The following is a 24,598-nucleotide window of genomic DNA, read 5'->3' as shown; positions in this document are numbered from 1 at the left end:
ACTCGTTAAATCCCTGTATAGATTAAAACAAGCACTGAAGTAATGGCAAGAAAACTTTGACAAACACATGATCACAAATGAATTTAAAAACAATATATGTGATAAATATGTTTATGTCAAAAATGATGGCCAAGCCTATGTCATTGTTTGCCTCTATGTGGATGATATGATCATTCTGGGTAGTAATAATGCAATCATTAAAACTATTAAGAGAATGCTATCCAATAAGTTTAACATGAAGGAATTAGGTATTGCAGATGTTATATTAGGAATTAAGATTTCTAAAACATCTGATGGACTTGTATTCTCTCAATCTCACTACATTGAGAAAATACTTGAACAGTTCAACAAAGAAGATAACAATATAGCTAGAATACCTGTTTACATAAACCTTTATTTAGCCAAAAATACTAGATAGTGCATTTAAGTGGAATATTCTCATATAATTGGTAGCCTAATGTATGTCATGAACTGCACTAGACCCGATATAGCATACTCAGTTAGCAAATTGAGTAGATATTCGAGTAATCCTAGAGTTGATCATTGGAAGGCAATCATTAGAGTGCTTAGATATTTGAGATACACTCTAAACTTTGGTTTGCACTATACAAGATATCCAACTATACTTGAGGGATACAGCGATGCAACCTGGATATCTAGTACCAAAGATACAAAATCCACAAGTGGTTATGTATTTACACTTGGTGATGGTGTCGTGTCTTGGAAATCCTCTAAGCAAACTTGTATTGCAAGATCCACAATAGAGTCTGAATTTATTACTTTAGATAAAACAGGAGAAGAAGCATAGGGCTTCGTCATTTTCTAGAGGATATTCTAATATGGCCAAAACCTGTGCTAGCAATATGTATACATTGCGATAGCCAATCGGCAATAGGAAGGGCACAGGGTAATATGTATAATGGTAAGTCTCGACATATCCGTCAAAGACATAATACCATAATGCAATTACTCTCAAATGAAATTATATCCATAGATTACATAAAGTCTAAAGAGAATCTCACCGATCTGCTTACTAAAGGTTTAACTAAAGAGCAAGTAAATTGCACAACAAGAAAAATATGATTAAAGCCTATAATTAAAGAGTCATCATAATGACGACCCAACCTAGCTGACTGGAGATCCCAAGATCTAAGTTCAAAGGGACAACCGAATTATGTGTGGATTAACGTAAGTACTAGGGAGACAAAATCTCCAACCCATTTCTAAGATTAACTAGTGCTGCCTGCAGCGTTTATAAAGGTAAGCTTTGCTTTTAATGAACTCTTATATCTTGAAAATCCATGTGGGATAAAGCAGCATATTTCTAATAAGAGTCACCTATATGAGTGTGAAGGGGCTGCTTCTATAAGAATTTTTATAAGGTTGAATTCTCTAGAGCACTCATGAATATCAAAAGTTGTTCAGGGCTAAAATGAACACAATCATAAAAACCAATTGTGTTAGAAAAGGGACCATGTGAAGTCTATTTGATCTGATTTACTTAATCAGCTGAATAGTTCAAAACATCATGTTCACTATTTAGCCGGTATATCCGATAGTCTTTCACTAGAGAAGATTCAAGGCCAAAAGCTACCTATCTCGATGCACAATCTTTTTGCAATGTACTCTCTTAAGTGTCTGCATTGTCATTTACATACATTCAACCAATTTTTATTGATGTGTGGGATTGTTAGATAATAAGAGGTGAATGAGAAAATAGTTTCCAAAGTGACCTACTTAAAAGGTTGCTTCTTAGAAGAGGTGTGTCTCTTCAAAAAAGTTGCATCAAAAGAGATGCATCTATTCATTTGTATGGATGCATCTTTTCATTGCATCTATTCATTTGTATGGATGCATTTTTTCATTTAAAAGACATAACTGTTAGCATGAAAGACATGACTATTTGTAGGGATATATCTATTCATTTGAATAGAAAAGACATGTCACTTCACTTGGTGTCTGTTCTGGAAAGTCACCATGAACTCTATAAATAGAGCCTTCCTCCAACCATTTAAAACACTGAATTTTTCAATTCATCTAGTTCTCTCATTCTAGAGTTCTTAGAGAGTATTAGTGAGTTCATCCAAAGAGAGTATAAAAACTTAATTTTTGGTTCGTCGTACAAACAAATTGGTGTGCTCCTTTTGTTTTTGAAAATCATTGTATCCTGAGAGACAAACGCTCAAGAGATCCAAAGCACCTGCGTGGAGGGCGAAATCTGTCTTAAGGACATAGTGACAAACACTAACCTTGATCTTACATAGTTGAATCTTCATTTGAGGTCAGATTTATTTATTCATCGATTTATTATTCAATTTATTTTACAAATTCATAATAGACACAAACAACATTTCTTTCATTTAGAAGAAGAATTCTTAGGCTGAAAAGTAAAAATAAAGTATAAAGCCCTTTAACCACTAATTCTATACTATGGAAAGCAATAAGAACAAGGAACTTATCTTTTTTAAATGATTTTCCATAGCCAATCTTGCCTTCTGCTACATACCCTTGCTTCTATTACTGGAGTGGAGTCTCGCATGGTGTTAGGAGAGAGAGAGGGATGACGAATCGTAGAATGCTATTAGCGGGATCTAAAAGTTCCAAAGGCAAACAAAGAAAGAAAGAGCATCAAGGTTTCTTTGAGAATTCTAGATTAGGATTTAAAGGTCTCAACTGGCTTTTATTTTGTTGCTCTCTTTAAAAGTCCCATAATCTTTTTCCTTATGTTAGACCGTAGAACAAGTGATAATAGATGAGAGAAAAGAGACTCACCGACACCAGAGGACGACTAAGAGAAAAGTCATTCCAGTGGCTTTCCCAGATACCAAAGAGAAATCAATCTCCAAGCACTTAAGACATGTCAAATACCAGCCCCACTTCATGTTATATATACGATGGCCATTGTTATCGCCGAATCTGGGCTGAGGTCGGAGCGTAGCTCGGATGACCCTGAGGTCGGCTGGAGATGAGCTGAGCAGGCTGGCCGAGATACCGAAGAGTGGATCTCCTTCGGATGTGGCCTGCAAAAAGTCCATTGCCCGAGAGTTTCCAGCGGAAACTCTCTAATGCCTAAGTCAGAATCGTAAGACAATAGTATGAAAGGAAGAGAATTCTAGCAGAGTGAAGGGCCTGACATATGCTATCTTCCACATTGTACATATACAATCTGCGCCCTCCGCATCTGATGAACTGCCCGGTGACTAAGAGAGATCAGAAGAAGTACTGTCGCTCCCATTGATCACTGTAGCCATGACACTGAGGAGTGCATTCAGTTCAAGAATGAAATCGAAGCACTTATCCGATGCAGACAGCTAGACCAATACGTTTGCCCTTTGGGGGACTGAGAAGTGCTCGCTTTGGCCTCTGATCCACCTCTCCCAGAATCGATCGACAATCAACAACAAGCGTCATCAACACCATTGCTGGCGAGCCTGCCGAGTCCCTAAGTGCCTCGAATAACTGAGCTCCTCAAAAAGACTACAATCGAGCGGTCATAAACTCCACACGTGGATGGGTCGTCAGGCCCGGAGGGCAACGGAGCCGTTCTGATTTAAGCAATAATGTGGAAGGAAGAAAATTTCAGCTAAGTGGAAGCCCTATAAGTAATATTGCATGTATACCTGAGATCCCCCGAACTGCCTCTTTATATAAGGGAGTCCATTTTGTCGTTACCTAGCCTAACATGGCATGCAATGATGGCCAGATAACGGCCGGTAGTACAATTGAGGCATAGATGCCAGTCTATGTGAATGACAGGCAGCGCTAGTAGGGCGCAAACTACGGTGTTGTCACAATTGCAAACTGCCAGGGCTGTTAGTTGTTAGGATTGTAAGTCCTAACCGACGCGTGTTGATTGCTCTCCTCGGTTGATCGGCTCCTCGGTCGGGGCCGAAATCGCTCACGTCGGCTGATTGGCTCCTCGATCGAGGCTAGAGATGTTAATGTTGGTTCATGTCTAAGATCAAGGAGGAAGATCTGGTCCGAGATCGAGGTGTCCAATATTTTTTTCAACAGCTATCATAGCGAGATAATATACTCATGATCTAAAAGTCCCATAACATATCTACTTTACCGCATATCCATGGCCATCCATGTTAGGATGTTTGACCATTTCATACAAGATACCGTACACATAATGGAGGCCAGAAACCAGCAAAGAAGAAAGAGGGAAAATTTTTAGGATCAAGAGCTTCCTTATGGGACTGGTTCAGCGGCAGACTTGCAAAAGCAACAGGACCAAAATTAGCTGGGGCTGCAGGATCAAAGAAGAAGACGTTGGCTTTCGTAAACTAAAGAATGTTTTCGACAGCACAGAATCAAACGAATATTGCTGCCAAGCTTACTCCAGTTGCTGTCTCGACCGATCGTTGAAAACCATTATAGCCGTTCAAAAATCAGAGCAAAATCTGATGTTGCTGGCGTAAGTTTTCATATGGACCCTTCCCAATAACCAAGTCACTTTGAAGGCACATAGCCGTATCCTCAAAGGTGGGAGCCAGAAAGCTCATGAGACATCGTTCATCCAAAATCTAGACCATGGGAATATGTGATGTTCCAGTGAGTCTTTTTTGACTCATCTAAGGATCAATTTAATAGTCCCAGCTATATGTAAAATCGTACACCTTATTTATAAAATAAAGTCAGAGAGATCTTGTTATTTATTATTTATTTGCTTAACGATAATGCAACCTAAATAGCCGAGCTTCCTCGCAAATAAGAAATTCAGTGTAACAGAAGATGCGTAAAAGTGGAGCTGCAGCCATTGTAGTTGCATGTTGCCTGTTATCTCCAAAAACAGAGAGACTGCCTCAAAGGAGAAACGGAATACTGCATACCACGCACGGGCCAGCAGCCGGCCTACGAGAGATATTGGTTCATGTAAAAACTGACTGTTAGCATAGAGGATTATATATTGGTGTTTTTTTGAAAAAAACATACAACCAGACATTATATACTCACCTTCAGAGATCCAAGCGATGGATCGATAAGATAGAGGAACTTGCCACTATTATTAATTTTCTAAACTTTTTGAAAGCAAAACATAAGGGAGAGGAATGTTGAATCTGTCAAGAGTCGCTGGCCCTAATAATGTGCACCGTTTGCGTATTTAGACAATGACATAGCCTCACAAACAACTTCTAGGAAACCTATCTTACCAACTGTCAACTCTACATAAGTCAACCTAAACGGCCTTGAGTTTTACATATATCATCCTCCTCCTCACTTAAAAGGCAATTTCAACTTTTTACATGAGAAAAATTGTTCTACTAATCTCGTTAATTTAACCGAATGGAAGTGTAGATTTTACAAACAATTGGATTTAGGCGTAATAAACGAAAATCTAATGAAAGTTTTTCTAAGTTATTCTTAAACAAAAGAGTGGGATCCACCAAGCCGCCTAGCCAATGGATGTACGTTACCGATTCTAATATATAAGTAGAGATAAGTAGCTTTTGAGCTGTAACTTGCAAGGTACATTTGTCTACAACCAAAAGGAGGATTATAAGTATTCTATGGACTATTATTGAACCCAGACTCATAAGCGTCGACGTGTGCGTGAGGCTTTAGGGCATATATGCGTCCATCTCCACGCCATTTCTTCTCCTTGCCTTAATCTATTATTCTACTCTAATCGGACTCCCATTATAACTCCACGTAAATCATTAACTGAAAAAATTTGTCATGGGATCCAGTTTTCGGTTCCAAGGCATATATATATACGATGGTTTTTCCGTATTAGACACGAGCTCCTAAGCCTCCAGCTTTATACCAAGAACCTACTCCAATGTTTAAGCACAAAAATATTTCGATTGTTCCATTCTCAAAACAAAAAGCATGTATATCAAATGATTTGATAAGTTTGAAGATCAGAGCAATCTAGACTATCTCTTATGCAAGTTGATGCCCAAAAAAAAATAATCGCATGCAACGAATGTACCAAGATCTAGTTAAATTAATATCAGCGGCAGCCACAACACTCTAATCTGATTCTTTTTTATGGATTTTATATTCAAGCATCAGCAGAAAAACGAAGAGCCCAGGCCAACGATAAGACGTGCGGATCTTCCCGAGCCTGTCCTCGTAAGCAGAGCTGGACTTTGCCTGAGCGTGTCACTTTTTTTCTGGACTTCCGACCTTTTGTGCTTGAATCTGAGAACACTGAACTTGTCGATTGACCTGGACCGCCTGCACCTTGTTTCTGTCTCTTCGCATCAGACGAAGGGGACAAAACTTGAATGTGAGATGAAACAACCTAAACATCATAGGACTCCAAACTTGTTTCATTTCTTTATCCAAACGCACATCAGGATGCTGTTAAACAAAGAAGGGGTGATATCCTTAATAGGTATCTATGTTAAAAATTAACATTTATCCTTATTTGCTTTTAAACTATTTTTTATCCTTATTTTTGCATATGTACCTACATCATCTAACACTGTTAAAAAATTAATGGTTTCAAATTAAAATAACTAAAATACCCTTAATAGGTAGATGTGCAAAAAGAAACATTTATAAGGCGATCACGATGGAGGACAAAAAAGTAATTTCAAAATTTTATTTTATTTTTAATTAAATAAATATGGTTTTTATTAACGGTGTTAGAAATATTGGGGGCATTTGTGCAAAGATAGTGTTTTATGAGGGTACAGAAATAAATATCAATTTTAAGGGGTTATTCACACAAATTTGAATTTTTAGAAGGGTATTCATGCTAAAAGCTCAAAAAAAAAAGAAACGAAGTTCTCCTATTTGAGTCGGAAGAGGAGACGAACTCTGACTCCTCTTCGACTCCGTCGGAGACTAGGAAACCCTAGCCTCCATGTCTATTTAAGCAAACCTCACCCCTCATTCGAGCCTCATTGTTGATCATGCTAGTTCGCCGCCAATTTGAGCCTATTTTCATTAAGATTTCTCTTGATTTTCCGTTGGAGATTTTCATCAAGCTATCATCGATACCTCACCGGAGTTGAGTTAACGAACTCTAGACCTTCTTCTCCTCCCTCTTCTAGTCCCTAGACTTCCATAGTTGGCCGATTGAAGCCGGCTAATCACCGAATTTCAAGAAGAAGGGGCTTTCCCGTATTTTTCTTCTTTTTTTCCTTCTCGTTCGGTCGGCCACTACCGTCGAGGGCTGTGGCTGTTGCTGTCGTCGGGGTCATCACTGTTGTTGTTGCCGGGAGTCGCCACCATGGGGGGTGGCTGGGCCTAGAGCCCTATTTCCTTCTTCTCATTTGAGAAGAGAACCATAGGTTCTCTCTATCTCGCTTTCTCCCTCTCTCTCTTGCTCTCTCTCTATCTCTCTCTTTATCACTCCTTCTCACTCTACTCATTCTCTCTCTACATATTTTAGTGGACCAGTGGTGGGTCCAGAATTGTCTAGTAGATTTGGGCTGACCCTTGGAGAGGTCCTAGGCTAGCATTGTGGGACCTCTCCAAGCCCTTGGCATCATTAACAGGATATAGCCCTTGGTAGTAAGTTATGGCCCTTGGTCATTATGTCGTAGAGTGGTCAGCAAGCAAAACATGATGTGGTGAGGTTGTAATGTACGGCCACGTATGCACGCATAGGGACGCGCATAGGCGTGCACATGTATGCGGCCGGAGGCGAGATCGGGCTCGCTTGGAGGCCGCAACCTTTACTTGGTGAAGTCAGCTTAACGAGCACTGAGGTCGGGCCGACTTGGGGGCCGCAACATGCATTCGGTGAGGTCGACTCGGCAGACTTTGAGGTCAGCCCAACCTCCTCGGCTCTGAAGTCAGCTCGGTAGGGGGCCCGAGCTCGGGTCGAGGCGTCATTGTGGATACTTGCGGTCGACGGAGCCTTTTCGGCTCTTGGTCGATTCTGCAGGGCGCCCCGAGCCCGGCTCGAGAGGCGTCATTGTAGATACCTACGGTCGACGGAACCTCTTCAGCTCTTAGTCGATCCTGCAAGACGCCCGCTCGAGGTCGGCTCAGCCTTTGTAAGGTACGGGGTCGGAGTGGTGCTCAGCAGGACCAAGGTCTGGCATGCCCAGTGCTGATGTCTATTTGCTGAAATTGGGTGGTTCCATATTGTGAGCAGCACGATCCATTTTGCCCCTCATCATTTGCCCTCCAACTTTTGAAGTTGAGTCGCTCTTCGGCTTGGGCGAAGAAAGTAGCTGGACAATTGGTCATCCTGTCATAACCAAGTGCTTATGAGAATGTGCGCACTGAGCTGGGTATACTTTGCATAATTGAGGGCTGGTTGCTTTAGGCCGAGTTCTTAATGAATAGATAAGATGGCATCACTATCATTGATAAATTCAGCTTTTACAATTCTAGTTCACTTTGAATTTGAAAAATTCAAAATTGTTGTATGCTATCTATATATGTAAGCCTGAAACTTAGTGCAGCTGTGCAGCATGGAATTTTCTTTATCAATCATTGCATTCCTTTCTTTTCCCCCACAATTATGTCCATGATTTATGTGTGTATATTGGCTTTCAACTTTATCTCTTTCTTGAATCAAGGCTTCATCAGATGGTTATTAGAGATGACAATGAGGCAGCTATGGGTTGAGTAGACTATTACCATACTCGCTCCGTAGTTCGTAATCATATATCCATATCTATCCTATAACTACTTCAGAGTGGAACGTGGTGGGTGAAGTTAGACGATGCAGGTTGGGATAAGTCAGAATGGATAAGCTACAATTTTTTTTTCAAACAAATCGAATAAATAAAAAAATATAAAAATAAATTTTAGTACTCGAATAAAATAGGAATAGAAGGTTTATAAGATAAAAAACTAAATTTTTAACAATAATAGCAATCTGTCCTTTAAACTAAGAAAATCAGTCAATTGAAAAAAAAGAAAAATGTATTTTGTACGAATTGAGCTTCTACTCAACACTGCTTCAGTTGTCGGATGGTGAAGTACTCCACACAAGGAGAAGTGGAGGCAACGACCATCCACGTAGGCCCTCTGGAGTCAATCATTTACAAATAAACAAATAAAGCCAGCTGTAGTGTTGCTACAATTCCGAATACCCTCCAATAACTTATTGGACCGGTTCTTATGAAACTAGTCAACAAAAATTTATTATAATACTAGAGTCCTTGGAGGGTGGGAATTCCCTTTATTAAAACCTTAAGGCTCGTTTAGTTCACTAGAAGCATTTTTTTTTTCTTCTAAAAATATAATTTCTAAAAAGTAGATTTCTGAAAAAAGAATGCATGGAAAAGTACTTTTAGCATGTTTGGTTGATAATGGAAAAGTGACAGATTTTCAGAGTGCTTATATTTGGTTGATTATCCACTTTTCTGATAAAGTTATGTATAATTTCTATTATACCCTTAATAAAAATTAGGTTTTTAATGTCTATTTAATGCTGAAGGGTTTTTTTGGAAAAAAAATAAAAATAAGGTGATTTTCGGCTCACGAAAAAGTAACTTTTCCATATTTCTTATAGAAAAAACTTTTTCATGAAATGTGGAAATTATATTCTTGTGGAAATACAACTTTTCAGTCTCTCTCCTTTAAAAACTCCAACTAAAAAAGAGGCATCTCATTACATTTTTATTGACTATACTTTCTTTCCTTCTTTTTTCGCGAACCAAACGAGCCCTTAGTTTCTCTTGCTTTTACGTAGTCTTACCTAATTTCCACATAGAGACAAATAGACAGCTCCCATATAGTCTCTACATGTTAGAGCTTTATAAATTATCGTTTTTACAAAAAAAAAAACAAAAAGTACAGCGCACTCTAGCAACCTGTGGTGGTCGTCTTGGCATGAACCTTGAAAGCCAATGACATTTATTAACTTACCCAGTGGCAATTTATTAGGTGCGTCTTTCAACTTGCATGGAAAGAGCCTCTTCTTTTTTTTTGAAGCAAAGGAGTTCTTAATGAATAGATGAGATGGCTTTTGCCCAACGAGCTAGCTCACTTTAAATTTGAAAAATTCAGAATTGTTGTATGCTATCTATATATGTAAGCCTGGAACTTAGTGCAGCTGCGCAGCATGGAATTTTCTTTATCAATCACTGTATTCCTTTCTTTTCTCCCATAATTATGTCTATGATTTACGTGTGTATATTGGCTTTCAACTTTATCTCTTTCTTGAATCAAGGCTTCATCAAATGGTTATTAGAGATGACAATGAGGCAACTATGGGTTGAGTAAATTATTACCATACCTGTTTCGTAGTTGGTAATCATATATCCATACCTACTCTATAACTGCCTCAGAGCGGAACGTGGTCGGCGAAGTTAGATGATGCAGGTTGAGATAAGTCAAAATGGATAAGCTACAATTTTTTTTCATACAATCGAATACATAAAAAAATATAAAAATAAATTTCAGTACTCAAAGAAAATAAGAATCGAAAGTTTATAACATAATAAACTAAATTTTTAACAATAATAGCAATCTGTCCTTTAAACTAAGAAAATTAGACAACTGGAAAAAAAAAAAAAAGTATGTATCAATAGAGCTTCCACTTAACCGACGGTGAAGTACTCCACATAACAAGAAGCGGAGGCAACAACCATCCACGTGGGCCCTCTGGAGTGAAAGCCAATTATTTACAAATAAACAAATAAAGCTGGGTGTAGTGTTGCTTCAAATCTATTTTTTTTTGATAAAAATGGTAATTTATATAGCTCTAACGTGAGTACATTCTACCAAATCACGAGAAAGTAATGAATACAAAGAAGAGAAAATATCTTCTATAGATGTTCGGAGAAAAATTTCGGAATGCCGGGCGACGAAGGAGCTAGAAAATCCCCTTCAACAACTTGCTGAAGTTATTGGACCGGTTCTTATAAAACTAGTCAACAAGAATTTTTTGTAATAGTAGAGTCCTTGGGAGGGTGGGAAATCCCTTTATTAAAACATTAGTTTCTGGCCTAGTCTTACATAATTTCCAGAGAGAGACAAACCGAGGCCCGTGTGATTCCAAGGCTATAAGATTCCAAGGCCCGTGTGATTCCATCTCAAGCTATGCCTTCGTTTCTTTCTTCTCCTAGTCTCTGGTCCTTTAAACCTGCTACAAAGAGGAAGGATTATTCATGAGTTAGATTGCAGAGGCTTCAGGTCTAGATGGAGAGGCCAACCCACGTTCTTCTCGCTGCATCTTCCTTTTTGGTTATCTTCTCTATCTTTGTGAGCGACCGAGCCGGGGTGGTTTTGGCTCAGAATCTGACGATATCGGTTGATGTTGGTGTAATTCTTGATCTTGGGAGTATAGAGGGGAAGAGGTCCCGGACCAGCATCTCCATGGCGATCGATGATTTCTATGCTGCCCATCGTAACTACAGAACCAGGATAATTCTGCATACCAGAGACTCAAACCAAGATGACGTTGGGGCGGCCTCTGCAGGTATCCTCTCTTTATATATTTTGAGAAGATAATTTCTAAATTCTGCCGCTACGATTTCTTCCATTGGCTAGGATGTTCCACATATCTTCCTCACGTTCTTCCCAAAATATTGAGCCTCTAAAATATGACAAAAGAAAGGTTGGCATGGAGCGAAGTCAATACTTTCAGGCCAGTCCAACTGGTTGGACTTATTTAAATGCCTACTGACATGGGCATGCATCTGGGTTGGGCACCAAATTGAATACGGATTGCATACCAGTATATTGTTTGGCAAATATAAATATGGATACAAATACTAGTCGAAGCAAGAATTCATATTCATATTTGTTTTAAACAAATATAAATACAAATTGAATTTTAGAAGTATAAATATAAATATAGATATAAGTCCGATGATTAAGTTTATGATCATAAAATCAAAAATATTATTAAGTAGATAATAAATCAAGTTAACAACGTGTTAATGTGGTTATAATTTTTTTTTTAAAAAATTATATGAGTGATATATAAAATTAAATAAGATTATAAATAGAATGAAATATTTGGATATAAATTGGAAAGTTATCAATCAATATTTATATCTATTTTTTTTTAACGAATATAGATATAGATACGGATATTAACTGAATGCTTGAGTTTCTGTCAATATCTTGATGGATTCAATTACGAAAATGGATCTGGATAGGTATTTTGTAGCTTTGACTTGTCAAAGTAAGGAGAAGCAATTGCCAGGTACGAAGCAATCAACATGAAAAGTCGGAGCTCTAGAAACAAAAACGTCGTCCCGGAATCTAGAGTATTAGAACAGAACTGGTGAGACTAATAAGTAGTATTCATGGTCCAGTCTTAGTCTGAGATCAAACCTAGCCCACACGCCACAAACGCTGCAACTTGGTCTAACCCAAGAAAAGAAACGAACAAGAAGATAGGAAAAGAGAAAATTAACTCATTGTCCTTTTCATCGCTGCAGCGGTGGACCTGCTGAAGAACGTCCAAGTCCAAGCGATCATCGGCCCCCAGACCTCATCGCAGGCAGAATTCGTCGCCAACCTCGGCAGCAAGACGCAGATCCCCATCCTCTCCTTCTCCGCCACCAGCCCATCCCTCTCCTCCGCCCGGACCCCTTATTTCGTGCGCGCCACCTTCAACGACTCCTCCCAGGCGGGCGCCATCGCCGCCATCGTACAACACTTCGGATGGCGGGAGTTGGTCCCCATCTACAAGGACTCCGACTACGGCGCCGGCATCATCCCCTCCCTCACCGACGCCCTCCAAGACGTCGAGGCCCGCGTCCCCTACCGCAGCGTCATCTCCCCCTCCGCCTCCGACGACCAGCTCGACGAAGAGCTCTACAAGCTCATGACCATGCAGACCCGCGTCTTCGTGGTCCACATGACGCGGGTCCTCGGCTCCCGACTCTTCCAACGGGCCGAGCAACTCGGCATGATGACCGACGACTACGCCTGGATCACCACCGACGGGATCACCGATCTCCTGGATCTGCTCGACCCGACGGTCATCGATTCGATGCAGGGCGTGATCGGGGTGCGGCCGTACGTTCCCAGATCGAAGGAGATCATCAATTTCACGGCCAGATTTAAGGCGAGATTCCGTCGAGAGAATCCCACCGTCGAACCGACGGACCCGACCGTGTTCCAGTTGTGGGCCTACGACGCCGCTTGGGCGCTGGCGATGGCGGTGGAGAAAGTGGGCGCCCCGAGTCTCGTATTCCAGCAGAGGCCATCGCAAATTGGGAATTATTCCGACCTGGGCAAGCTCGGCGAGTCCCAGACCGGGCCGAAACTTTTAGAGGCTATCTCCAAGACCCGATTCCACGGCCTAGCCGGCGAATTCCGGCTAAGCGACGGGCAATTGCAGTTGTCCGCCTTCGAAATTGTGAATGTGAACGGGAAAGCGGGGAGGGAGATCGGATTCTGGAATCCGGTGTCCGGGATATCCCGGTCACCGGTAAGTTCGAAGGATCGGACGGGGTTAAAGCCCGTCATCTGGCCGGGGGACTCGACGACGGTGCCCAAAGGGTGGCAGATTCCGACGAACGGAAAGAAGCTCCAAATTGGCGTGCCCGTGAAGCAGGGGTTCAACGAGTTCGTGAACGTGTCTCGGAATCCGTCCACCAACGAAGTGACCGTCACCGGATACTGCATCGACGTCTTCGAGGCCGTCATGCAAGCGCTGCCGTATGCTCTTCCCTATGAGTACGTACCCTACGACAACGTCGAGTCTTACGACAATTTCGTGTACCAGGTCTACGATAAGGTCAGCAGAAGAACACTTTAAATCTCAAGTAACACCGTTAATTTGATATTCGGGTTTCTTCATTGATCCTATAAATGGGATGCAGAAATTTGATGCCGTGGTGGGGGACGTGACGATCCTATTCAACCGGTCATTGTACGTGGATTTCACTCTGCCGTACACCGAGTCCGGGGTGTCGATGATCGTGCCGGTGAAGGAGGACAAGAGCAAGAACATTTGGATCTTCTTGAAGCCATTGACCACCGATCTCTGGCTCGGAAGCCTGTCCTTCTTCTTCTTCACCGGGTTTGTTGTGTGGGTGATCGAGCACCGGATCAACAAGCAGTTCCGGGGAACGCCGACCCAGCAGCTTGGACTCATCTTCTACTTCGCCTTCTCCACCCTCGTCTTCGCCCACAGTTCGGTGATCGATTCTCATGCTTCTATCTATCGTAGGAGCTTATTAGTACGTACATCGATCTTCGGCTAACTTCCATTGGATTTGGACAAATTTTCCAGAGGAGAAGCTGGAGAGCAATCTATCGAGGTTCGCGGTGATCATTTGGGTGTTTGTGGTGCTCATATTGACATCGAGCTACACGGCGAGCCTGACTTCGATGCTGACCGTGCAACAGCTCCAGCCAACGGTAACTGACGTGAACGAGCTGCTAAAGAATGGAGAATATATTGGGTACCAAGACGGATCGTTCGTGTCGGAGATGCTGAAGGGAATGAACTTCGGCGAGAACAAGCTCAGGAACTACAGTACAGTTGACCAGTATGCTCAGGCTTTGAGAAATGGGAGTGCTCATGGAGGGGTTGCAGCTATCTTTGATGAGATTCCCTGCCTGAAGCTTTTCCTATCAAAACATGGCGCAGACTACACTATGGTTGGACCAACCTACAAGGCTGAGGGGTTTGGCTTCGTAAGTTCCATTTCTCCTACCATTTTCCATGGATTCGCATTGCTATCAGATAATCACATAACCATCACATATCTTCATGATGAGACATGCTCCTCACAGAGCAGGGCTTACCATGCATCGCACCTTCTTGTATCATTTGCCATACTTTCTCCTCTAAAACCGTTCATAATTCTTGTTCCGCAAAATACTTCACAGAAATGTGAGCAAAGGGTCTGATATTAGCTGTAGCTCTCTGAGCTAAAGTATGACAAACATGTTACAACCCTGAGAGGAAAAAACATGTTTCATGATTCCAACATTGGAATTTGAGATGAAAAATCTGAATTTTATGTTTCGCAGGTTTTTCCGAAACATTCTCCTCTGGTGCCTGATGTCTCAAGGGCCGTCTTGAGTGTGACGGAAGGGGATATAATGACAGGGATCGAAAAGAAGTGGTTTGGGGATCAGTCAGCTTCCCCAAGCCAGAGCGGTAGCGTCAGCCCCGCGAGTCTCGACTTCCAGAGCTTTGTAGGCCTGTTTCTCATCACTGGAGCCGTCTCGCTGCTTGCATTGTTGGTCTTCTTTGCCATGTTCCTCTACAAGAACTGGAAAGGAACCACTACATCTGAGAGTTCCCTCTGGAGAAAAATAGTAGCGTTGGCCAAGTACTTCGACAGCAAGGATCTCACTTCCCCTACTTTCAAGAAGAAAGATGAAGTCATTCCAAACAATGGGGAACTCCACCAAAACGGGGATGCTCAGGGCGCTGTAATCTTGCCTTGTTTTGATGGTTCACAGAGTCCCATGAGCATCTCCAACCATTCCGACATAAACTTTGCCTCACCAGATGAAGGAATGTCCTCTATGGAGCCGGGCAGTCCACGGATTAGATCGCCACAGGCCGAGGCATTTGAAGAGCTGTCTGAAATCAGGGTAGAGAGAGCTGTCTGAATCTAGATTGGTTGCCTCATTCAATTAGATTGTTCCATGTAGTTCGGTTAGCTAGGTCACATGAAATCAAATGCCACTTAATTGTGAATAGGCTGTCCAACTATCAGCAATGCCACATCCCACATGAAATCGATGCAGCCGAAAAACAAATGCCACTTTATTTTACAAATTCATAATACACAAACTAGCAATCTTAAGACAGTTTTCTATTTTTTATATTGTATATATTGTGATTTTGTGTTTATTTATTTTTTTCCAAATAGTTTTATATATACACTTTATAATTCTGTTAGCAAAATTTGTTCGTTGTTGGTTTGTATTTACTTGACAAACTAAATTTTGATATTACTCATTCCAATTAGAGATTGTTGATTTATTTAGTAATTTGAGATGGCTTCAAGTTGTAGCAATGTGGTGCCTACCGCCATTCCTATTGCCTAATATATGAGCCATAGAGAGAAGCCCGAAAAGTTCAATGGGAACGATTTCAAGAGATGGCAACAAAAAATGTTGTTCTGTCTCACTACATTGAATCTTATGAAGGTTCTTCATGAAGAGGCTCCTATTCGTACCGAGGGTGAAGAGAATGCTCAAACTATGACTGCCGTAGAAGCATGGAAGCATTCTGACTTTCTATGTAAGAACTACATTCTCAATAGATTTTACAACACATTATATAATGTGTATAGTCCTCTCAAGTGGGCAAAGGAACTATGGGAATCCTTGGACAAGAAGTACAAAATAGAAGATGCTGGAACAAAAAAGTTCATTGTGGGCAAATTCCTAGACTACAAGATAATCGACTCCAAGGATGTCATAAGCCAAGTTCAAGATCTCCAAGTAATCATCCATGATATTCATACTGAAAGGATGGTACTAAGTGTGAGGACCGGTCCATTTACCGGCCCGTATCCAATTGGGCTAGTGGGCCAGCCCAATGTAGCCAGCCATTTGGAGGCCGCCACCTCGTCCTTAGGGGGAGGGGCAGCTGTCACTAGAAGGGAGGTGTTGCTGCCATGTGTTAATGCAGTGACAATCGCTTAAAAACCCCTCGACACGTCGCTTAGAACCCCCTACACCTTCCTTCCTCCCGGTACGCTCCCTCCGAAATCCGAACGCTGCCAGATCTTGGCACCCCGTCGGCCGGACATCTACACCGACATCCCCGCCGTAGTAGCTGACCTCCGATGGTCGCCAGAGCCTCTCCTCACCCTGCTTCATCATCGGCACCTGCTGCTTTGGTCAGTGAGGTAACATCCATCCACTTCCCCATCCCTGCCTTCATCTTCCCTGTTTTAAAAATAAAATAGAGGAGGGACTCCACGGATCTCGGCTGCAGCCATTACCGACTCTCTGGCGGGGATGGCAGTCAGGCCGGAGTTCCGTTTCCCTCCTTACCTTCAGTAGGGCAGAGGACCTCAGTGAGGAGAAAAAGGGAAACAGAAAGAAAAGAAGAAAGAGCAAGGGAGGAAGAAGGGACTCATCGTTCGTTGTCATGTGTGATGGTCGCCGGCTTCGGCCGCGAGCATCGCCAGCACGAGCGTTGACTGTAGATGCGACCGAGAGCGTCGCGGGCTCGACCGGGAACGCCGCAGGGCTCGACCGCGGGCATCGGCCGCAGGCACGGCCGAGGGCATCACGGGCCTAGCTGCGGACGCCGCCGGTCGTCGCCCGGCCCCTTTCCGCTCGCCGTCCTCCCTTCGTCGGTGAAGAGAGGTAGAGGAAGAGTGAAGAGAAGAGGGGGAAGGTGAGAGGAAGAAGAGAAGAAGAAAGAAGGGAGGAGATCGGGATGAAAGAGATGAAGGGAGAAAAAGCTTCAACCAAGGATGCTGCGAGCCTGGCCGCAGGCGCCGCCGGCCATGGCCCGACCTCTCCCGAGCTCGCTTTCCTCCCTTCACGGGAGAAGAAAGGGAAAAGGAAAAGAGGGATCGGGAGAGAAGGAAGGAGAGAGAGGAGGAGGAGAGGAAACTTCGAGAAGAACAAAAGAAAAAGGAAAGAAAAAGAAAAGAAGGAAAAAGAAAAGAAGAAGAAAAGAAAAGGAAGAGAAAAAAAAAAGAGACCCTTAACGGGTCCAGCCTAACGGGATGGATCGGGGTTTGGGTCTAAAACCCGTTAAGCCCAATAATAAGAAATTGGATTAGCCAATTGAACCTGAACCCGAGCTCAATCAGATTGGGCTAAGTCTGGACGAGCCTAAACTATAAATTGAGTTAAATCCGAACCAAATTAAGTTAAATTGAAATGGGTCCCAACCCAATTAAGCTGAGTTGATCTCAGCAGACCTAATTGATTATGAATGAGGCCCAATTTAAGCCCAATTCAACTAATGTGAGGCTAAATTGACCTCGGGCTAGCCCTGACTCAAGCCCAAATGAGCCACATTGACCCTGAACCAAAATAAAACCTAATTAAACTTGGGACTAAGCACATTGACCAAATTAGAGGACCCAATTGGCTCGAAAAGGTTGGACCCAATCATGAACCAGGCCCAATCCTTTAATTAAAAAATCCAATTAACCTATGTGGACCTAATCTGGTTTTAAACTGAGCCCCAAAGGCTCTAAATTGGGTAAATTGGACTTGGGCTAGATCCTTGGATGGGATCCAAGCAAGTAAGTTCATAGTATGATGAACTAAGAAATTTTATAATAAATAAATGGGGAATAATGTAATCCCTATGATATTGTTTTAGGTGATTAAGGATTTGTCACCTGAACTCGAGAAATTTGGAAAGCGAATCACTGTAAGTAATCTATTTTAATCTTATTTTGGATCATGTGAGTACTATGTTTATTAAGATTTTAAAGTGTTATTCGTGTATATATTTCATGAATGGGTGTATTATAAAATGTAAGTAACCTGCCCTAATATTCTATGGATCACGCATGAAATTAACCCGTCATAATTGTATTGTAGATCATGTACCCTAAGTTATGAGTTATGAACTGCGAATGTATGTGGCATGTTTTACAAGTTATGATTATGTATGCTTTATGCTTATGCAGATTCCATTATGCCTACGAAATAATTGGATTATATTATATCCTAAGATATGAATTATGAATTTTGTATATGAGTGGCACGGGTCAGTCACACAATTTATGATTGTGCATACATTATGCTTAGGCAGATTTTATTATGCATGCAAGATGAATTGGATTACATTATCATGATTGTCATTAGTATAATTGTGTTACAAGTGTAAAGAATGATGATGAATTGCATCTAGCGATATGCACATCTTGCAAGGGGTACCTAAGGACTCTTGATGCTACGGGTCGAATGCAACTGAGCCGGCCTTGCCAGTAGCCGATAATGACTGAGCCGGCCCCGCCAGTGTGATAAGTGCTTAATAATTCATAAATTAGTTATCTTTCCATAGCACTTATCAATGTTCTTAAACTAATAAATACATATTTTACCAAAAAATTGAATAATCATTGAAATAAATTTGAAATATGTTTTTGGTTACGATTTTTTATGAAAACTACAGAAAAAATATATAAGGAGGAGATTGTGTTGATTCTGTTTGGTAACCTGATGAAGTTAAGGTTATAATTAAATAGGTTTTGGTCTTGGCTCGATCAAAAGTTATAATTTGCTAAGGAAAATATTTGATTAACCCTTTTTATTAAGTCATGGTATTGTTTCTAGTCTTGACTGGTCGACTTCGATCTGAAGCAGTTTAGCAATAATTAAATTTGGAAGACATTGGACTCGAGAACAAGTTCAAGCAACTCAACAATCATGACCCACCGCAAACCCAAAGCCAATTTCCAACCAATTCGTTACCTGCCTTCATATAAAATTTATAATAATAATAATAACTAAAAATTCACGATTCACTGTTCATATAAACAGTATCCCGTGAAAACACTGTTCATATGAACAGTGTTACAAATATATATATATAAAATGAAAACTCCACTGTTCATCTTCTTCCCCCCTCCCCCGCAATGCATTACGGCCGAGATTCCCGTCAATTCTCCCGTTCCAGCCACGAGATGGCGTCGCCTAAGAGATCCTCCACGCGGTGCAGCCAGCCTCCCGTTCCTCCGCCTCTTCATCCGCCTGCGCCAGCGCCTCCGCACAGCAGCCATTCCGAGCATCCGAGCCTTCTCCGCGTCCCTCCACGCGATGCAATCCTCCCAAAATTGGCAAATCATCAATCTTCCAGTCCTCCCCAGCATCCCGCGATCTGCCCAGCAAGTCTTCCGCATCAGCCCGCGTCCCCGCCTCCTCACGGCCGCCTACTTTCCCAGCAAAACAGAGCAAGAAAAAGAACGTTCTTCCCCTCCAATCCAGCGCCCGAAGCAGGGGATTTCTCTTCCCAAAAATCGGCAGATCATCCAACCCAATCCTCCACTCCTTCCGCGCCCAAAGGTTTCCTCCCAACTGATTCGCAAATCCAACGCCATTCCCTCCGGATCACGGCCAAAAAAAAACCCCCTGTTTCAAGATCAGATCGCATCCCAGCACGTCCGCAGCCTTCTTCTCGTCTGCATCCTCTGTACATCTCAGCGTGATCGATCGTTATTCACCTTCCACCAAATCCAGATCATATTCCGCGTTGAAGAAGCATCGGATCACGCCCACTGCCCGCAAGGATCCAACCTTCGCTTCCAACTCTTCTCCGCGATCAACACTTCAGCTTCCAGATTCCTCCCCTCCGCAAAGCCAAGATCTAGCTTTTCCCCATATGAATTAACTTCAAATCCCCCAGATCCAGTCATCCAGCTGGAGCAAATCAGCTCTGCGGAGAATTGAATTTAAATTTTGAATGAAACCGTGAGAAGAAGGGGGGGGCTATAAAAAAGGAGATTACTCTGCGAACAGTGGGGGAGGCCACGGTTTGAAGAACAGAGGAGGAGCCTATGTTCGGAAGAGAAAGAAATAAAAAAAAAGAAAGGAGGGGGGGGGGGGAAGAGAATATTTTGTGATATTTTGGGAATAATGGGAGGTGAAGGCTTTCATTTGAAGATGGGAGGTCGTCCGGAAGCCATGTGCGGCTAAACGTCTAGTCTAGGGCTGGATGAAGCCCTAGCAATGTATCAGGGCATTGTAGTTCTTATTTTTATTATTATTTTGGAGCTTGTTTAAATTCTTATTTTCAATGAAATATTCCTTTATGATATTTAAACTTTGAGCATGCTAGTTACTAATCATGTTTGCTAAAGTAGTCTAAGATGATTCATGCCTAGGAAGATGAAGTGTGCTGCATCCTAGATTAGCTTACTTAGGTAGACACTTCATGCTACACCGAAGATGGATCTTCCTAACACTCTTTATGCTTTTATTTTAAAAGGCTTATAGCCAATTTGCATGCCTCTCCAAAAGATAAAAATTAAGAACACAGTCTCTAATGCAATGCTACGCGGTGGATTCCAAACCTTAGATCTATCTACTTTGATAAATTTCAATTCGTTCTCATAGATTAATTTAGTTAAATCAAGTTAGCAAATTCTTCTTCTTGATTTATTTTTTTAAAAAAATAACTTATTCTTCAATCCCTGTGGACCGACACCCGTAATCACTATCCTACAGGATACGTGCTATTGCGTGGGTTACTTTTGAAATTGAAAGAACCGATCAATTTTTGGCGCCGTTGCCGGGGATTGCTAGCATAGTTATTTTTCTTATTATTAAAAAAATTAATTAATTAAAAAAACTTTCAAAAAAAATATAAATAAATAAAAAAAGTTATTTTCTATTATTGTTACTTTTCTTATCTCTTTTTTTCTATTCTACTAATTTTTTTTAAATTTTCTTTTGATCTTATTTGATCAGGAATCAAAGAAAAAGTCTGGGATGATCAAAAAGAGAACTGCTGGAAAAGGAATGCTGTAGAGGTTTGCCTAAAAAAAAATTAAATTGCTGGGAAAATTCCCTTTGGTAACCTCTAAACCTTTCTTATTTAAATTAAGTATTAGCTTGAAATTTTGTGGTAATTGTTTGATTTTAATTTCAGCAAAAGTGTGAATGCATGCCTGATACACATACACCAATTAATTTGCACTTAGTAAGGACAATCATCCCAACAAGATATGAGCCGGATTTCATCACCGGACTCTTGCCCAATTTAGGTGAACTCAATCTCACATAGTGTCACTTTAATTAAAATCAATTAGACATTGGCCCCTAGGGACATTTGAGCTCAATAGGACGAAGATCACCGAAAGTTGCACCAATTTCGCTCTGTGGCTTAGTTGATGTCTAGGCAAGCTTTGTCCCTATAAGGGAGACAGTTCATCTGTTCGAGGCAAGTGGGTTTTAAGTGGGACCTTTGCGAACGCATCGTGACCCCTCCACTTACCTGAGAGCTTACCTGGTCAACTCGGTTCATTAGACCGGATTGGAGGCTTAGGTGCCCTCTTCTAACCAGTTAGGAGCTATCTAGTGATTTTAGGACAAAGACTAGGATTGATATGCTTTTCTCTTTTATTGCATGCTTGATTGATCGAGTACTAGTGTATGCAAGGTAGTCGTTCTAGAGTACGAAACCTATTACCTTTTGACCCTGAAATAGAATGAACCCTTAGGAATATTCGAACTAAGATCAAAACATTAGGATCATCCCCACCTCTTAAGATGGCTGAAGAACAACCCAAACTCCTGAGAGAGTACTTTACTCCCACCATTTACACTTCCCCATCTTGCATTCGATTACCTGAAGTAGCAGCTGTACAATATGAAATAAAATCTAGTGTGATCCAAATGCTCCCATCTTTTTATGGGCTCACCAACGAAGAACCATATAAACACCTAGATGAATTCCTTGAGATTTGCACCACTGTCAAGATTCAGAACTTTACTGATGATGCTCTAAAACTTAGATTATTCCCCTTCTCCCTTAAAGATAGAGCCAAACAATGGCTGAATTCTTTAGAAGCCAACTCGATTCGTTCTTGGGATCAAATGCAACAAGAATTCCTAAAAAAATACTTTCCCATAGGAAGAACGAACCAGTTTAGACGTGCCATCACAAGCTTCTCCCAAACTGAGGGAGAAGAATTTCATAAAACTTGGGAGAGATTTCGGGACCTAATCCGTAAATGTCCTCATCATCAAATACCTAAGTGGCAGCTAGTGCAATGTTTCTATGACGGATTGACTGAACGAAACCGTCAAATGATCGATGCTGCATGCGGGGGGACATTCATGCTTCAAAATGAGCATGAAGCATGGCAATTATTTGAAAATCTTAATGAAAACTCCCTCCACCATGCTTCATGTTTTCGTCAAGCACCCCCGAGTTCTCAAATAAAAGGAACCATTTGTGAAATAAGTCATTCTATGGACCTGTCCAGCAAGGTAGATGCATTGTCCCATAAGATTGACCAACTGATGATAGGTGGGCATTACATGAACTCTTCCCAAGCACAAGTGTGTACTATTTGTTCTAGCCCATCCCACCCTATTCATGAGTGCCCTTCAGCGCCCCAATTTCTCGAACTCGTGCAAGAACACATCAATGCTGCTCAGACACAGCCTAGACTGGGTACTGACCCATTTTTCAATATATATAACCCGGGATGGCGAAATCATCCAAACTTTTCTTGGAAGCAGCAAGCTTCGAACACAGCCCAACCCTATTCCCAAAATTTTCAAAATCCTCAGAATTTTCAAACCCCACAAAATATTCATCCCTACCGTCCCTCGATTCAATTTCAACACACTCCTCCTCCACCCCAAAGAAACACAGCCTTTGAGGAGAAAGTATTGAACGCCCTTCAAGGTTTGGAAACCATTACACAATTGGTGCACTCTCACACGCAATCCATCGCCAAACTAGAATCCCAAATGGGGCAACTAGCTAATGCACTGAACAAGCGAGAGGAAGAAAAGCTTCCAAGCCAACCACTAAGTAATCCTAGGGGACAATATATGGCTCAAGAAAATCAATTAAATGCAATTCATCATGAACAAGCCAATGCTTTGACTACCCTAAGGAGTGGACGTGTAGTAGACAATAAGATTGGGGAGGACAACAATAAGGAAGGTGAAGAAGAGGATAAAAATGTGTCAAATAAAAATCTAAAACCTTCTTCTTCTTCTTCAGCTAGTCCACCTTCTGCCAAAACTCATATCCCAAAGGCCCCATTTCCTGAAGCTCTTAATTCACCCTCTCCCTTTGGCAAAAAAGGAACTTCACTAGAGGAAATGATGGAGGTTTTCAAACAAGTGAAAATCAACCTTCCGCTTCTTGATGCTATTAGACAAGTTTCCTCCTATGCCAAATTTCTTAAAGACCTTTGTACACAAAAGCGAAAATCTAGGACACATGTGCCCAAAAAGGTCTTCCTAACTGAGCAAGTGAGTTCTATTCTCCAACACAACACCCCTCCGAAATTCAAAGATCCTGGTGCTCCCACCATCTCCTGTGTCTTAGAAAATAATTTTATTGATCGAGCACTCTTAGATCTAGGGGCAAGTGTCAACCTTTTACCTTACTCAGTTTATGAGAAACTTGGGTTAGGAGAATTAAAACCAACCTCGGTATCCCTTCAATTGGCTGATCGATCTGTAAAAACACCACGTAGGATAATTGAAGATGTTCTTGTCAAGGTAGACAAATTCTATTTTCCAGTAGATTTCATTGTCCTTGATATGGAACATGAACCTAATCCTAAGAAATAAATCCCCGTGATCCTTGGGCGGCCCTTTTTAGCAACAGCCAATGCATGCATCAATTGTAGAACAGGGATAATGAACATATCATTTGGAAACATGAAGGTAAAATTAAATGTGTTCAATGCGGACGACCAACCCGCGAGGAAAGTTGAGTGTTTTATGATAGACAAAATAGATAAACTCATAGAAGGAGATGCAAAAACTACCTCACTGTGTCTGGCTGAAGACAATAAACTTAGCGCTTGTTGGGAGGCAACCCAATTCTCTTAGATTTTTTTTTAACATTGAGGACAATGTTAGGTTTAGGTTTGGGGGTATTCATCTTGATTTTCATCCAAAAAAAAAATGTGTGTTCCTTTTCATAAAATAATAATTAATAAATAATAATAAAAAATTTAAATAAAAAAAAATTTGTTTTTATAAAAAAAAACCTAATTTCTATACATGAATGTGAGAATGATAAATACACAAGGTATATAAAATCTAAAAAGTCCAATGACTAGTCGGAAGT

The 24,598-nt window shown here is 41.3% G+C and overlaps 1 protein-coding gene and 1 non-coding gene across 2 annotated transcripts; one reads left to right on the top strand and one right to left on the bottom strand.

The window, feature by feature from the left end:
• Positions 1–10,967: 10,967 nt before the first annotated feature.
• Positions 10,968–15,672, top strand: LOC103696770 (glutamate receptor 2.9-like). Its single transcript, XM_039120173.1, has 5 exons — positions 10,968–11,344; positions 12,315–13,621; positions 13,707–14,019; positions 14,120–14,526; positions 14,866–15,672. Exons 1-5 carry the CDS (start codon positions 11,065–11,067, stop codon positions 15,454–15,456), a joined length of 2,898 nt encoding a protein of 965 aa, XP_038976101.1. The 5' UTR covers positions 10,968–11,064; the 3' UTR covers positions 15,457–15,672.
• A 6,748-nt stretch (positions 15,673–22,420) lies between these two features.
• Positions 22,421–22,526, bottom strand: LOC120107024. Its single transcript, XR_005508998.1, has one exon. It is a non-coding gene; the product is annotated as a small nucleolar RNA R71 (small nucleolar RNA).
• Positions 22,527–24,598: the final 2,072 nt, after the last annotated feature.

The sequence above is a fragment of the Phoenix dactylifera genome, unplaced genomic scaffold (genome assembly GCF_009389715.1).
Source record: "Phoenix dactylifera cultivar Barhee BC4 unplaced genomic scaffold, palm_55x_up_171113_PBpolish2nd_filt_p 000728F, whole genome shotgun sequence".
Lineage (NCBI taxonomy): Eukaryota > Viridiplantae > Streptophyta > Magnoliopsida > Arecales > Arecaceae > Phoenix > Phoenix dactylifera.
This window is presented reverse-complemented; position numbering and strand designations above follow the sequence as displayed.